This window comes from Silurus meridionalis, chromosome 4 (genome assembly GCF_014805685.1).
Source record: "Silurus meridionalis isolate SWU-2019-XX chromosome 4, ASM1480568v1, whole genome shotgun sequence".
NCBI classification, from domain to species: Eukaryota; Metazoa; Chordata; class Actinopteri; order Siluriformes; family Siluridae; genus Silurus; species Silurus meridionalis.
In genome coordinates this window covers 28,451,917-28,466,081 of record NC_060887.1, presented here as the reverse complement: position 1 = coordinate 28,466,081, position 14,165 = coordinate 28,451,917, and the positions used below count along the sequence as shown (strand labels likewise).

The window sequence follows — 14,165 nt, the reverse complement described above, 5'->3', positions numbered from 1 at the left end:
AAGATTTTTCATTACTTTTTTAAAAAAAAGTCTGTATTAAGTTTTTAAAATAAGCTTAAAATGAAATATATTCTATGAAACTGTTGTGCCTGGTATGCCCAAGTAACTATATGTTATTTTTATTTTTCCTTTTGTATAATCTGATATATTAGTTATAGTATATAGGATAATAGATATAGTTGTAAGCTATATAACTTACTGTAAGCTATATAACTTATAGTAAAGATTTTTCATTACTTTTTAAAGTAATGAAAAATCTTCATTTTCTAATCTTCTAAATTTTCTAATCTTCTAAATTTGGTTATGAATATATATATATATATATATATATATATATATATATATATATATATATTCATAACCAAATATAGTTTATTTGAGGTTTTTTTGATAGCCCTAGTCCTGCAGTCCTGCAATTTGACGAAAGTGCGTGTCGGTTCAGCACTTTCGTTACCGTGCACCCGATCACGCGGTGCCGGAAGCGTTTGCGCATGCGTGATGTTTGTCACGCGGGGCCCCAGTCAGATACGCGCATGCGCAGTGCAGCTCGGCGACGAGGCGAAGTTACGGGTAGTGACAGGGCTCACTGTGATCGCAGTGCCGCGCTCTGTTCCGTCCTTCTGCACAGTTCAGCTCCCCTACAGTTGTTGTCGCCTCATCGGCACAGACCACTTTTAAATGTAGGACCAGGACAAGATGGCGGGTATGTTAGAAGTCCACTAAAGTTATAGCACAAACCTCACAGAGTTTCGGATACTCCGATTTTGGTCGTTGCCTTTGATTTGGTTTCACGTTAGCGGGCTAATTTCTGTGATTACATTTCGAAAGAAAAGACGCTAGCCTGGCTAATCCGAGCTAGCCGAGTTTAGGTGTAGCTCGGTGATAGTCACGACTGAACTGCTTTTCATGTGTTTGTCACAGATATTTCGCTGCTTCAGGAAGATTCCCAAGAGGAGATAGACGGATGTAAGTATTATGACGTGTGCTTAAGTGAGAAACGCTGCTCTTGTATTATTATAGCTTTGCTGCTCTTACTGTCATCCGGCTCAACGTTTCCCAAAGCTAAGCTTGCTGTGAACTGTGCTAGTTAGCTACCAGCTCCACCGGGCAAACTTTACTCCACACAGAGGCCTACAGCACCGGTTAGTGCTCAGCGATAGTGATTTTCAGCCCCTTCTTCCAGTTTTTACAGCTGAATCCATTTATTTGAGTAAATACAATAGTTTAACAACGTTAACACTATTAACCATGATTTGTTAGAAACATTAGATTAGTCAAAACGGAAATAGATTACTCCATTCTTCCGTTTCCACTTCATTTAGTAAGATTCAAAGATTGAAGGTTTTGTACATGTAGGTCGTTTTAGTATAAGATTTTGGGTTTTTATACTCGTGTATAGGACTCACCTCAGCCTGGGTCAGTTTATATTTTGTACAAGTTCTTAATGTTGACTTTAATTGGAGTGATTTGGAGAGTTGATGGGTTTCTTGAATGGGAAATGATCAGTCTAATTGTGTAATCATGTCCCTATTAGAACTACCATAACCTGAAAGAATACATTACTGATCATTAAATAATCCTAGCTGTCAGTGAGCAATATCAAGTCAGATCTACATAGCTGACAGAAACAGCTCATTAGGGAAGTATGCACAACTTGTCTGATATGTCGGATTTTTGTAACTAACAAATCCTGCGCTGTGTATTGGGGTGGTACAGGGTTTTGTGTGTGTGTGTGTGTGTGGAAGGACGGGTAAAATCCTTACTTGCATAAAACCAGCACGTCAACGCTTTTCCTTAAGGAAACAGTACTTGGAAAAGGTGTCGGCGACTAGTGTGCAGATCGAACAAGCATGTGCATTGAGCTCTGTATCGTGCCTGAGCTGCTGACTTCATCACATATTGGTGTTTTGCTTCTTATCTGGACAGTCTGACTTTGATTGTGCTGTCGTATTACACTATGTACAAAAAAAGCACTCGAACGGTGTGTCTTGTCTTTCGGCATGTTGCTAAACCTGTGGGTGTGTGTTGGTTCTGGTCACTTTTCTTTTATGGGCAAAGGTCTTCATCGCTCCCCATATGCGTGCTGGGTGGTGGGTTCTGCTCATAATATTTCCAATTTTTCTAATAGTTGGTGTGGATGACTACAGCTCAGAGTCTGACGTCATTATTATACCTTCAGCCTTGGATTTTGTATCGCAAGATGAGATGCTGACACCCCTGGGGAGGCTGGATAAATACGTCACAAGTGAAAACATATTTAACAGGTACTCGCTTGAAGACTGTATCAAATATGTCACAGTAATGATGATCTGCCTTTTGGTGTCTTCACCTGAATCAGGGTTGTTGCAGATTGATAATGATTCGGATTCTGTAGTTTTTCTGTTTACAGCGTAAGAAAATGCAGCATATTTGAATGTTTTGCTGACCTAAGGAATTTTGTCATTATTTCCTGGCATTCATTTTGACCTTTTGTAATCCAGAGATGTTTTACAATAGCACACACACCTCTCATTAGTATTTTATTCACAGACAGATGGTGGCTCGCAGTTTGCTGGATACACTAAAAGCAGTTAGCGAGGATGAGAGGGATTGTATTGCAGTCCTCGAGAGAGTCAGCAGACTTGCAGAGGACTCGGGTAAACCACAGTTCGCTCCCTCAACCAATTTTTTCGTTTTTTTTTTTCCTGCTTGCTTTCCACCATTTTAAACGAAGTCTTATAATTTCTTTCTAAAATGATGTGTTTCTTCCTAGAAATGGGATGTGATATATGTAAATTATATTGTGCCCTTGCTGTGTCTCAGGTTCAGTGTTACAAAGAAATCTGCTCCCTTTAGCACCCATTAATGTTTGATGGGTCTGGTGTGACTTATTAAAGTCTTTTTGCCAAGCTGCTGCCTGACAAAGCAAAATTTAAAGGCTTATCCTTTTTTTGGATTAGCACACCTGACTAGCTTTCTGACTCTTACCTCTACAGACGTCTAGTAAGTTCTTGCTGTACAGTGCAGGGAAGGGTGATCAAGCTGTTAGGTTTTCTAATGAAGAACGCTGTTGAATTTCTTTTTATTTTTCGTAAATATCCTCATTCAGAAAGCTGTAGGAAGTTACAGGAAGTAAGCATCTCGCAGAGTTCGTATTTGCCATTAAGAAGGTGCCACACTGGCATTCACCATATGCTGAGTCCTTTGTGACACTGAAACTTGACACACTTTATCATTGTGGTCACTCGATAAGCACTCGCGTTTAATCCTCATGGTTTGAATATAACAAGGTGCCCATGTGTTTTCAGAGCCTACAGTTCGAGCTGAGCTTATGGAACAAATTCCTCATATCACCATTTTCTGCCAAGAAAACAGACCTTCCATTCCCTTCGCTTTTTCAAAGTATTTGCTGCCCATTGTAGTGAGATATTTAGCTGATCAGAACAACCTGGTAAGTGTGGATGTGTTTTTAAAGTGGCATCTTTTGTTTATATTCTGTTCTGTACTTATTTAGAGGTAGTTGGTATTCTATCCTTTGAATCCAGAGACTGAAAGAAACAGTGAAAACACTGCATCGCTAAATACATGTCTATCTTTTTTATTTTGTTTATATGTTTAATTTTCTATCATTATAACTTTTAGATTAAAGAAAAAACCCAGGTGGGTAATGATGATTACGCTGTGTAGCATGTATACCACTATACATAATGGTGATTATCATGTATTTAATTTTTTTTCCATCACCTAACAGGTAAGGAAGACGAGCCAGGCAGCCCTTTTAATGCTTCTGGAGCAGGAGCTGATTGAGCGGGCAGATATCGAGAATCTCGTCTGTCCTGTCCTTGTTGATCTCACCGCCCCAGACAGCAATGATGATGTCAAGACTGAGGCTATGGCAGTAAGTTGTTAAAAAATAAACAAATACTTGACATTCTGACCCTTTTTTTTTTTTTAGCGTTTTCTATTTTAACACGTTTAAAAAACCCAAAACAGATTATTTGCAAAATGGCGCCCATGGTGGGGAAGGATATTACGGAGCGCCTCTTCCTTCCACGCTTCTGTGAGATGTGCTGTGACTGCAGGATGTTCCATGTACGCAAGGTGAGATTCCCTGATTGGCCCTTTCACAAATACGATTGCCAATCAAGAACAGAATTTATTTTTGTTTTCTGTTTAAAACTGATCGGGGATGCATGTTTGTGTTTCATTGTGATCTAATGCTGATATAATAATCATTTTTTTCACTCGATAGGTGTGTGCAGCAAATTTTGGAGATATCTGTACAGTTGTTGGAGGAGAAACAGCAGAAGAATTGCTGGTATGGATGTCTTATTTGTTCTTGACTTTTTAAAAACATCTACACAGAGCTATATCTAAACACTGGTGTTAGAAAGTTTCTGCAGTGAGAGATGAAAAATGTTTACAATAATACCTTTTGCATACTGAGTTTAGTTTAGCATGTCCTGCATAACATTCCCCAGAACATGATGATAGGGGATATAGGCTGTGCCAATTTGCCCCTAGATGTTAATAAGTATTTGAGACTTGTATAGAGTATCCTGTAAGAACTTGTCTTGTCCAGGGTTTATTGCTACCCTGTGCTCAAGGGCAGGTTTTGAATCCAATGCCTTTGATCAGCTATTACACAAGACTGTACTTTTCTAGTAAAGTTTTGTATTTAAATCATGTGCTAAATTATCACATTGTACACTTCTGTTGCTTGTTTAGTTTTGTTTAACTATAATTGTGTGACCATTGGTATAATTATGCGGAAGTATGTGTTCCCTGAATTGTACTTGCCGATACAGGCCAAACCTGTATGATTTGCCCATCCCATGTTGTCTGTATTACCTGTCTGGGTGTCTGCCGTAGTTGTAATGTTTTTTTTTTCCCCTGTGATTAATTTAATTGAACCCAATAATTAACATAATTACACAGTTGATTGGGTGTATTTTTTTTATTATAATTTTTTTAAATATATAATAGCATATAACGTAACCAGATGTGATTTTTATGGTTGTATTTAAATGCATATTACATTCAGAGTGGGCTGGGAAAGATTTTCCTTTACAGGTGTGGCTTAATTGTTTTTCTTTTTCTTCGCTGCTTTGTCTTCCTGTGCAGCTGCCACGGTTTTTCCAGCTCTGCTCGGATAATGTGTGGGGAGTGCGGAAGGCCTGCGCAGAGTGCTTCATGACCGTGTCCTCGGCAACCTCTCAGGAAGTGCGCAGGACCAAACTCTCATGTCTTTTCATCAACCTCATAAGTGACCCCTCCCGCTGGGTGCGTGACTTCCCTCTTCCTTGGGCAACTGCTCTGAGGATGTTTGTTTGTCTAGATAAATAGGATTTCTTTTTTTCTCCCCTGAAATCTGGGTCAGGATCATTATTTACAGATGTGAAGTGCATGGTTATGTATTAGTATTGAACCATGTTGTATCATTTAAATGTTCTTTCTATATGAATAACGTTTTAAAAACTTGATGTATGAAACTGTTTCGGAAGCTTTAAGTGTTCGCTGCATGTAGTAAGTAGCTAATTGCTGCATGCTGTGTGTCTAACAGGTGCGCCAGGCAGCGTTCCAGTCTCTGGGCCAGTTCATCTCTACATTTGCTAGTCCAAGCATTAATGTGGGCCAGTATTTTAAAGAGGGCACAGATGAGGCTGAATGGAGAGGGCAACAATTGCACAACCGGTAGGAATTTTTACTTATTCTTTTTGCGCATCTCTTAAACTTTATATTACCATTTTATTTTTACATTGAATTGTTTGTCAGACATTCAGTGTAACTTCAAAGAAGTTCGTGGTGGTGCAACAATCCAAATGATTTATCTGTATTGATTAATACCCTGAAAGTAAAGTAAAGGCGCTGATGTTGCAGTGAGGAGGCACGGGAGTTGCTAAGTACTGTTTAATTCAGGGTTTTATGCAGGACATTCCACTTCAATCTTAATGGAGTTTATTGTAGCTTTGTGTATGGGGGCATTGTCATGCTGGAACATGTTTGGGCCCTTTAGCTCCAGTGATGTGAAATCATAATGCCATCCAATGCTATTGTGTGCCTCGCAATAGTATCTAAAATGCTAGCTTGTGTGTGATTGTCAGGTGTCCATAAACATTTGTCCATATAATGTTTCATCAGCCACCATGTTTAAAAAATAAATAAATAAAAAATCAGGTTTGTGATTTTCAGTATCATTTTCTTTCCCCCACTATCCAGGGCTAGTGAGAAATCCATGAGCACTAATACACCTGCTAAAGAAGACAGTGCTCAGAGCCTCCCACACAAAGAAAAGGCTGCCTCCTCACAGCCTAACTGCATTTCCCAGAATGCACCATGCATGCAGGATCATTGTGAAGACCAGCTATGCCAGTCAGAACCAGACAGTGTGGATATAGCGGTGGAGGGTGGAGGGGAGCAGGCAGCTGAGGTTTTACCTCTGGATGAGTCCTGTTGCCATGTTGATACAGATAGGCCCACTCCAAAGTGTCTTTCTGAATTGGGTGACCTAGACCCAGATCAGTCAGCCAGGAAACTTCAGTGCTCACCAGCCCCAAGCCCTGCAGCACAGGATGGCCCCTCAAACACCTCTGAAGGCCCTGTGATGGAGAATCCTACACAATCCATCACAGACACCACCACCAGTTCAAAGGTTCCCTTTGGTGCACTACCTAGTTATGTGGCAGAGAACGTGGAGATACCAGAGCAGGAGCTGTATAACTCATTCCACTATTGGAGGACACCCATCCCACAGATAGATCTTGACCTGGACCTGTTGGAGGAGAAATGCAACAATGTCTATGGGGTTTCTGCTGGCAGCTCTTCTACGCAGACTACCACATCTGTACTGGACAGAAAGCAGCTGGAGGAGCTTATTGAGAACCTGGAGCCCCACATTGATGATCCTGATGTCAAAGGTGAGGAGGGCTGTCTTTTTATTTTAATTACTGGGGAAAACAGTAGATGACGGGACCACAATTCTCACCAAGGCTTTATAAACATACCTGAATTTAGGGTACTGGCGATTTTGCTTCTTTTGTTCTTCCCTCTGCGCTTCAAAGTTCTTAATTCTAGTGTGCAACCATGTCCATGCTTGTCCATTTTTTTTTTTTTTTTTTTTTTTGTGAAGGCCATCATAGGAAAAAGCTTCCTATGGTAAGGTGGCAAATGACGATGTTTAAGGAGCTTCAGATTTAAACTACAGACTGTAATGACATCTTAATATAAGCAAAGTTTTATTTTTATTTTTCAACATGTATATTTAACTCTAGATTTAGACAGATATGTCTGAAAAACATTTTTAAATAGTATATGGCTGTTTTTTTTATTACACTGAAACCGAAGAAATTGGTGTCTTTCATGATAAATACCCTGGTATTCCAGAATAACTTGCAGATTTCTTCAGTAGATCAGATTATATGTTCTATGTATGTCTGCTTTGCTATGCAGCTTTTAATCAGCAAAAAGTTCTGGCTTACTTTGACGCTTTTTATTTGTGTCGATAAATGTAAAGTTTTAAAATATTCGGGGTTGCTAAAACACTTGTTGCTCAAATGGTTGCTATGTGACTTGTACATTATTAATAAGAGACTTTCTAGTCCTAAAGTTCTACCGCAGGTTTTAGAAGGTTCCCCAATCACAGAAAGTAGCAAAGGAGGCCAGGCTTAAATCTGTGTCTTTTGTTAAGAGGAAAGGAGCTCAGGGAAATTGAGCAACCATTGAATAGAAAAGGGCGTGTTAATGTTAACAGCAGTATGACCAAATGACACAGTGCTTAACACTGTGACTTACATAATGTCAGTAAAGTCACAGTTATCAAACTCCAGTGTTTTAAACGTGTTTGTTTGTGATGCATACAAAACTACCCTGTAAATGCCATACCATAGAATTGAAACTATTAATGGAAGATAACTATCTGCGTAAATGCTGCTCTTGAACAGTGTCATGTTTGTTGTAAGGAGTATACATGTTACTGTTGATCCTTATGGGGCGGTATATGATTTGGCTCTGTCCCAGAATAGAGCAGTTCTTACTCTTCTGGTTCCTGTCCCATATAACAGCCGCACAGTGTCTGCAAATGGCTTGAGTCAGAGATTTTGCTGCTGTTTACTTTGTCATTTATGTAATCAATTTATCATTACACAGTTTGTCCTCTCTGTTTAAAATTTGTGAGGACTCTGGTGTTACATACTGTACTAAGTACTACCTGTGCAGCATGTACTTTTCACCAGGGTATGATTGGCTTGGTTCTCTATGTTAGAAAGTTGAGAGAAATCTAAGAATCAAAGTTTTTGCCTTTAAATTCACATTGCCTCATATTTTAAAGACACGACTTGCTCCTTTGAACAGGGGTCTTGGGTAACTAGGGGTTGGTAGTGTTGCTATTTTTCCACTTGGAAAAATTCCTGATGAGGTTCCCCACAATGTCTAGATGCCAAGTCAGCTACTCAAGGTCAGAAAGAAGTCTGTAGCCAGTAGTTCATTGAAATGTTTAGGCTTTTTATTTCTTTATTTCTTTATTTTTTAATTGGAAAATAAGTTTTATTCTTGTAATTTATTATGACTTGTTTAAATATGTTATGACTATGGCTGTAATATGTGTAATGTATGTTATAAATGCTTCTTACATTCCAGCTAACTCTTGTTTTTTTTGTTTGTTTTTTTTATTACTTTTTTCTGAGAGAATGTTCTAAAGCAGTGAAATTAGAAATTAGTTTATTATGGCGTCGCGCTGGTCTGCACACCGCAGATGTTTCTGTCAGAAGATGAAAAGGTGGTATTGAACAGTACAAGGTACAATGCATACCTGTGTGTGACATAACAAGCAGGTGTGTTAATCGTGGGTTTCTGTGCACTCGCATAGCGAGCTCATGTCTAGGCCTGTGTTTACATTGCTAGCCAACAAGCATGCACTTTCATCTGCTTGGTTTTTAGTTATCAGGCTATTCAGACTTATTGCACCATGTAAATATACTTTATTCTCTGCAGTCATTAAATGGTATTCGATGAACATTCCATAAGTATAGGGAAACACGGGGATATGTTTGAGGCTTAAATGTTTATATGCATGATATATTTCATAAAGCAACAAAACTAGCACTCAATCTTTTGTGCATGATTTTATTTGTCTGTAACAGCACAAGTGGATGTGCTGACTGCTGCTCTAAGAGCCACATCGTTGGATACTCACGTTGAGGAGGCATTCCTGGAACCTCGGCAGGCTCATGAAAACCCTTTCAACTCTTGCCACGTGCCTCTCATTGACTCTTCTGATATAGAGGTATATAAAAAATCAGTTTTAGACTTGAACAAAATGTTTTAAATGGTCTTTTGCAACTGCTCATAGTATGTTTGCGTACACTCCTACATTAGACACTGTTGAATGGCATGAGTCATGCATGTTTAAACATAAAGCGTTTGTGTTTCAGAGTCGAGAATCCACCCTACCAATGAGTCATGGCGATGATTCGGAGTTAAGCGATAGCAGCAGTCCAGAAGAGGAGAAAAAATCGAAGCAACAGGTAAAATGCATTTGCCCCCTTTTTGTGGCTTGCTATGCTGACAAGTGTATGCATTCCGAATGCTTTGTATGTTTGAAATGGAGTGATTTTTACTTAATTATATAAGATGTTGTCCCAACTTGTGAGGGCTCTTGTGTGCGCATGTTCTCAAGCCCGGCTGCTGGTTACTGTGAGGAGCCTGTTTAAACATGTTTTTTGTCTTTGTGGAATGCTGTAGGATGTAGTACCTCAGGCGCTGTTGGACCAGTACCTATCTATGACTGACCCGTCTCGGGCTCAGACGGTGGATATGGAGATTGCTAAGCATTGTGCATACAGCCTTCCTGGTGTGGCGCTCACGCTGGGCCGCCAGAACTGGCATTGCCTCAGAGACACCTTTGAGACCCTAGCCTCTGACATGCAGGTGTTGTAAAACTGCACCTTAGAATGTGGCACTTCAATACATTTTCAGTACTTCTGTAGAACGCCTGTGCTTCTGTAATTAAAAATTACTCCTGCTTCATTTTAGTGGAAGGTACGGAGAACACTGGCTTTCTCAATCCATGAATTAGCTCTGATTTTGGGCGATCAGCTGACTGCTGAGGACCTGGTGCCCATCTTTAATGGTTTTCTTAAAGACCTGGACGAAGTGCGCATTGGGGTCCTTCGACACCTCTACGACTTCCTCAAGGTTAGTCACATTTTCTGATGATTTTTCCTGCAAAAGTCATACCCTGTAGTTTCTGTGTACATTAAGGATGTTTTTTTGTCCTGTGCTCGTTCTCAGCGTTTAGCAAATCTCTTCACCCATCTCTGTTTTTCACTTTATTTCACTTTGCTTGACATGCTTCTGTTCTTTCCTTTTTTTAGTTGCTGCATCAGGATACAAGGAGGAAGTACCTCTACCAGTTGCAAGAGTTCCTGGTCACAGACAATAGTCGCAACTGGAGATTCCGATCAGAACTTGCAGAGTATGACCAGCTAATGTCATGTTTATTAGCATTTATTAGCAACTGTCATGGTATTTAGTTATAAATGTTGTGTTTGTCATTTTGTCTAAAAGGCAGTTGGTTCTGCTGTTGGAGCTGTATAGTGGGCAGGACGTATATGACTATCTGAGACCGCTTGCTTTCTGCCTCTGCATAGACAGAGTCTCCTCTGTGCGGTGGACTTCCTACAGACTGGTATGCATATAGACATAAGATGCTCTCTTTGTGAAAGGTCACAAGCTTTCTTAGCCCCTATTTTGTGTAGATGTTGCTTTCTATGTTGATTGCTTCCCTGTTTGTCTTTTCTTTATAAATGGTGTGATGATTACTTGTTTATTAAGAGCTTTAAAAAAAAAATGTTTTAAGTATTTCTATGTATTCCTCTGTCAGGTCAGTGAGATTATCAGGAAACTTTCTACATGTCCAGCGCTATTAGTGGATTTCCTTGGCGAGTTGGTGGATAAATTCTGCCACTCTCCGAAATGGTCTGGACGCCAAGCATTTGCTTTTGTTTGTCAGGTGAGGACAAACATTCCCATTGCCCCACACCACTCTTAAACAGCCTTTATACTGAAGCCCCTAAATAGTTCATTCAGCCAGTTAAGTGCTTTCTACCTCAATGCATTAAAGCCTTTCATTTCACTAATGTTGCATTGGCAGTGAAACAGATGCAGCAGTAAAGCAGTGCAGAGCTGCTAAAAAGACAAGTTAAACTCTGTTGTTTTTTTTTTTTTACTTTTATTGTTTACTTAATAAAGTTTACTTAATTATTGTTTACTTAATAAAGACTACAATTTGAGGAATGTGTAATGAACTGTTCAAAGTTGTTAACATGAGCACTGGTCAGTACTCTCCTCCACCATGGCCAGAGTGTGGTAAAGGGAGTGTTGCATTTTCTGGCTGCCACCTGCTTATCATACTGGTGCTGCTGTTCAAAACATTAGATATTTATGCAAATATTGCATCCACTTACATGCGTACATTCATTCATGATTTCTCTCTCTTTCTGTATTTGCTTTGTCCCATTACTTTTAATGTATTTTTATCCCTTTTTCTTTAATGCACTTATTGTCTCTAGCTGGCTATAGAGGAGGACTGTGTGTCGTTGGATCAGTTCTCTGAGCACCTGCTGGCTCCGCTGCTGCAGCTGGCATCTGACCCTGTGCCCAATGTTCGTGTGCTGCTGGCCAAAACCCTGCGCCAGAGCCTGATGGAGCGAGGTCAGTGCCAGCCTATTGACTTGTTTCTTTGGGTAGTGTCTGTATGTTGAGCACAAGCTTGTAAAGTAAAACTGACTGCTGAAATCATACTATATTCAGACATATAATGTCCCGTAATGTATAATGTCTGACGTAATACTAATGGTTGGTATACTGGGCACAAATAAAGGTTTCTGTTGGTCCAAATTAAAATGGATGTCCAGTAGATGTAATCCGACAAAGCCCATTCAGTTCCTGAAATGTCACACTGTTGTTTTTGATCAAGTAATTGGATTAGAAGTACTTTTTCTTTATTAAAGAGCAATACTAAATATTGTTTATTTTTTTGCTGAAATTGCATACAAGAATATCTGTATAGCTATTTATTGCACTTAATTGGCATATTACATCAAAATGCAAATACAGTGCGTTCAGAAAGTCCCTTTAAAGTGGCCGCTTAGAGTAGGTAATGGAAAAATATTCATTTAATGAACGTACTAAATCCGTGTGTTTATCGCTAGCTTTAACAAAATGCTCCACTACTCCACTCTACGCCGCCATACATTATATACATTAAAATATAAAAAATCTATTTCTTTTTCTTTCGGCTTCTCCCATTAGGGGTCGCCACAGTGGCTCATCCGTCTCCATACCCCCCTGTCCTCTACATCTGCCTTTTTCACACCAACTACCTGCATGTCTTCCCTCACCACATCCATAAACCTCCTCCTCTTTTCCTTCTTCCTGGTGGCTCCATCCAGCATTCTCCTACCAATATACCCCATGTCCCTCCTCTGCACATGTCCAAACCATCTCAATCTCGCCTCTCTCACCTTGTCTCCAAAACGTCCTACATGCGCTGTCCCTCTAATAAACTAATTTCTAATCCTGTCGATCCTCGTCACTCCCAACAAAAACCTCAACATCTTCAGCTCTGCTACCTCCAGCTCCACCTCCTGTCTTTTACTCAGTGTCACTGTCTCAAATCCATACAACATCGCAGGTCTCACCACAGTCCTATATACTTAAAAAAATAAAAAAGAAACCGCACTGTACAGTGTTTTCTTTGTTTTAGTTTTAAATGCTCCCAAACTTTGGGGACTTTTTAGACTTTACATTGGCCTAAATGTTCTCGCCTCTCGCTGTTTTCTTCCCGTTCCTCCATTTTTACATTCTGCAGCATCTTCTGTGTTACCTGTCCAGAGCGCTCCAGAGTTTAGCAGGTGGTGTGCCAGTAATAATGATCCGTGGAAAACACAGTACTCAGAGTTTAGTTAAATAGATTTAACAAAATGTTTGTAATCTAATTAGTCGAGTTACTTTAGGAATCGGTTCAGCCCTGCTATAATTTTTATGTTTCTTCTTCTAGAATATTTCCTACACTCAGCCAACTCTCACCAGGAAGCCCTGGAGCAAACACTGGTAGCTCTGCAGATGGACATGGACAAGGATGTCAAATACTTTGCCAGCATACACCCAGGAAGCACACGCATTAACGAGGATGCCATGAGCACCACTTCCTCCACCTACTGAGCACGCACATACAACACCCCAAGCTTGGATAATGGTAGAGGGGCTTGGACTGGCCTCTGAATATGGGCACAAAAACTGAAATATTTGCTTGGGGATTCGCTTCAACCAACTCTCTTTCCCTTAGAGCAACTCACTACAACAGAGTTTTTGTGTAAATTTTTTTTTTTCTTTTGCCACAGAAGCCTTACAAGTGTCTTCCTTGAAACCAGAGAATACTTGAATATCTGGAGTCAGAACATCAAAAAACTACAGTAAGAAATGTCAGCATATCTCAGATCCAGGGAGTGGGTGACCTTCACTCTGCCTCTTCTCTCTTGATGGACCTTCTTTTTTTTCCCCCCTACAAGATAGAAGGAACTCTCAGCTTCACACATCCATGTTAGCAGGAAAGACTGTAATGCCAAGTGTTTCCCATATTTTAGCTCATTTTCCATTTTGATACTGTACTGTGCAAGTGACTCATATGCTGCGGATCAATTCAGCAAGGAGACAGTTATAACACACCATAGTCTGGGAGCCGTTGTTTGAAACCGGACATGTTTTTTTTTTCTTCTCAAGGGCTTGAGCCAATATTGTTTTAAAGTCTAGTGCAGCACATTGTTGTGCCTGAGGACACAGGCTTCCCCTGGGACGCAGGGATCCAGGTCCTATTGGAAAAGGAACTATTGTATTTTTAAACCAAAATCACAAGCGGTCCATTTTGCCGAGTATGTAGAAATTCATTATTGAATCAGTGTGGTTGTTGCACATAACTCTGGGGTATTTTAAAAGTGCTTCACTATGATCCATGCATCACATGTACTGTACATATCTATCATTTTTTTTTTGTTTTTAATTTTGATCAGTGATCATAAATAGAATTATATGTTCTCCTAACCTGTCCAAAATAAAGGTTCAGATGCAGTTGCACCTTGTCTTCTTTTTTGCTGCATACTAACGTAAAACAATCAGAATACAGTAATCCC

General features: G+C 39.8%; 1 protein-coding gene across 2 annotated transcripts; it reads left to right on the top strand.

Moving 5' to 3' along the window:
* Positions 1–621: 621 nt before the first annotated feature.
* On the top strand, positions 622–14,109 carry ppp4r1 (protein phosphatase 4, regulatory subunit 1). Of its 2 annotated transcripts, none has more exons than XM_046848571.1 (20): positions 622–703; positions 922–966; positions 2,180–2,264; positions 2,530–2,636; positions 3,288–3,430; positions 3,731–3,877; positions 3,973–4,080; positions 4,232–4,297; positions 5,104–5,262; positions 5,543–5,673; positions 6,199–6,896; positions 9,117–9,259; positions 9,408–9,500; positions 9,718–9,903; positions 10,009–10,170; positions 10,350–10,450; positions 10,543–10,663; positions 10,859–10,987; positions 11,547–11,688; positions 13,037–14,109. In XM_046848571.1, the coding sequence occupies exons 1-20, from the start codon at positions 697–699 to the stop codon at positions 13,198–13,200; spliced, it is 2,937 nt and encodes a 978-aa protein (XP_046704527.1). In that variant the 5' UTR covers positions 622–696; the 3' UTR covers positions 13,201–14,109. The 2 variants fall into 2 exon arrangements, with proteins under 2 accessions (XP_046704527.1, XP_046704526.1); XM_046848570.1 differs by having other exon boundaries at positions 636–703; positions 2,129–2,264.
* Positions 14,110–14,165: the final 56 nt, after the last annotated feature.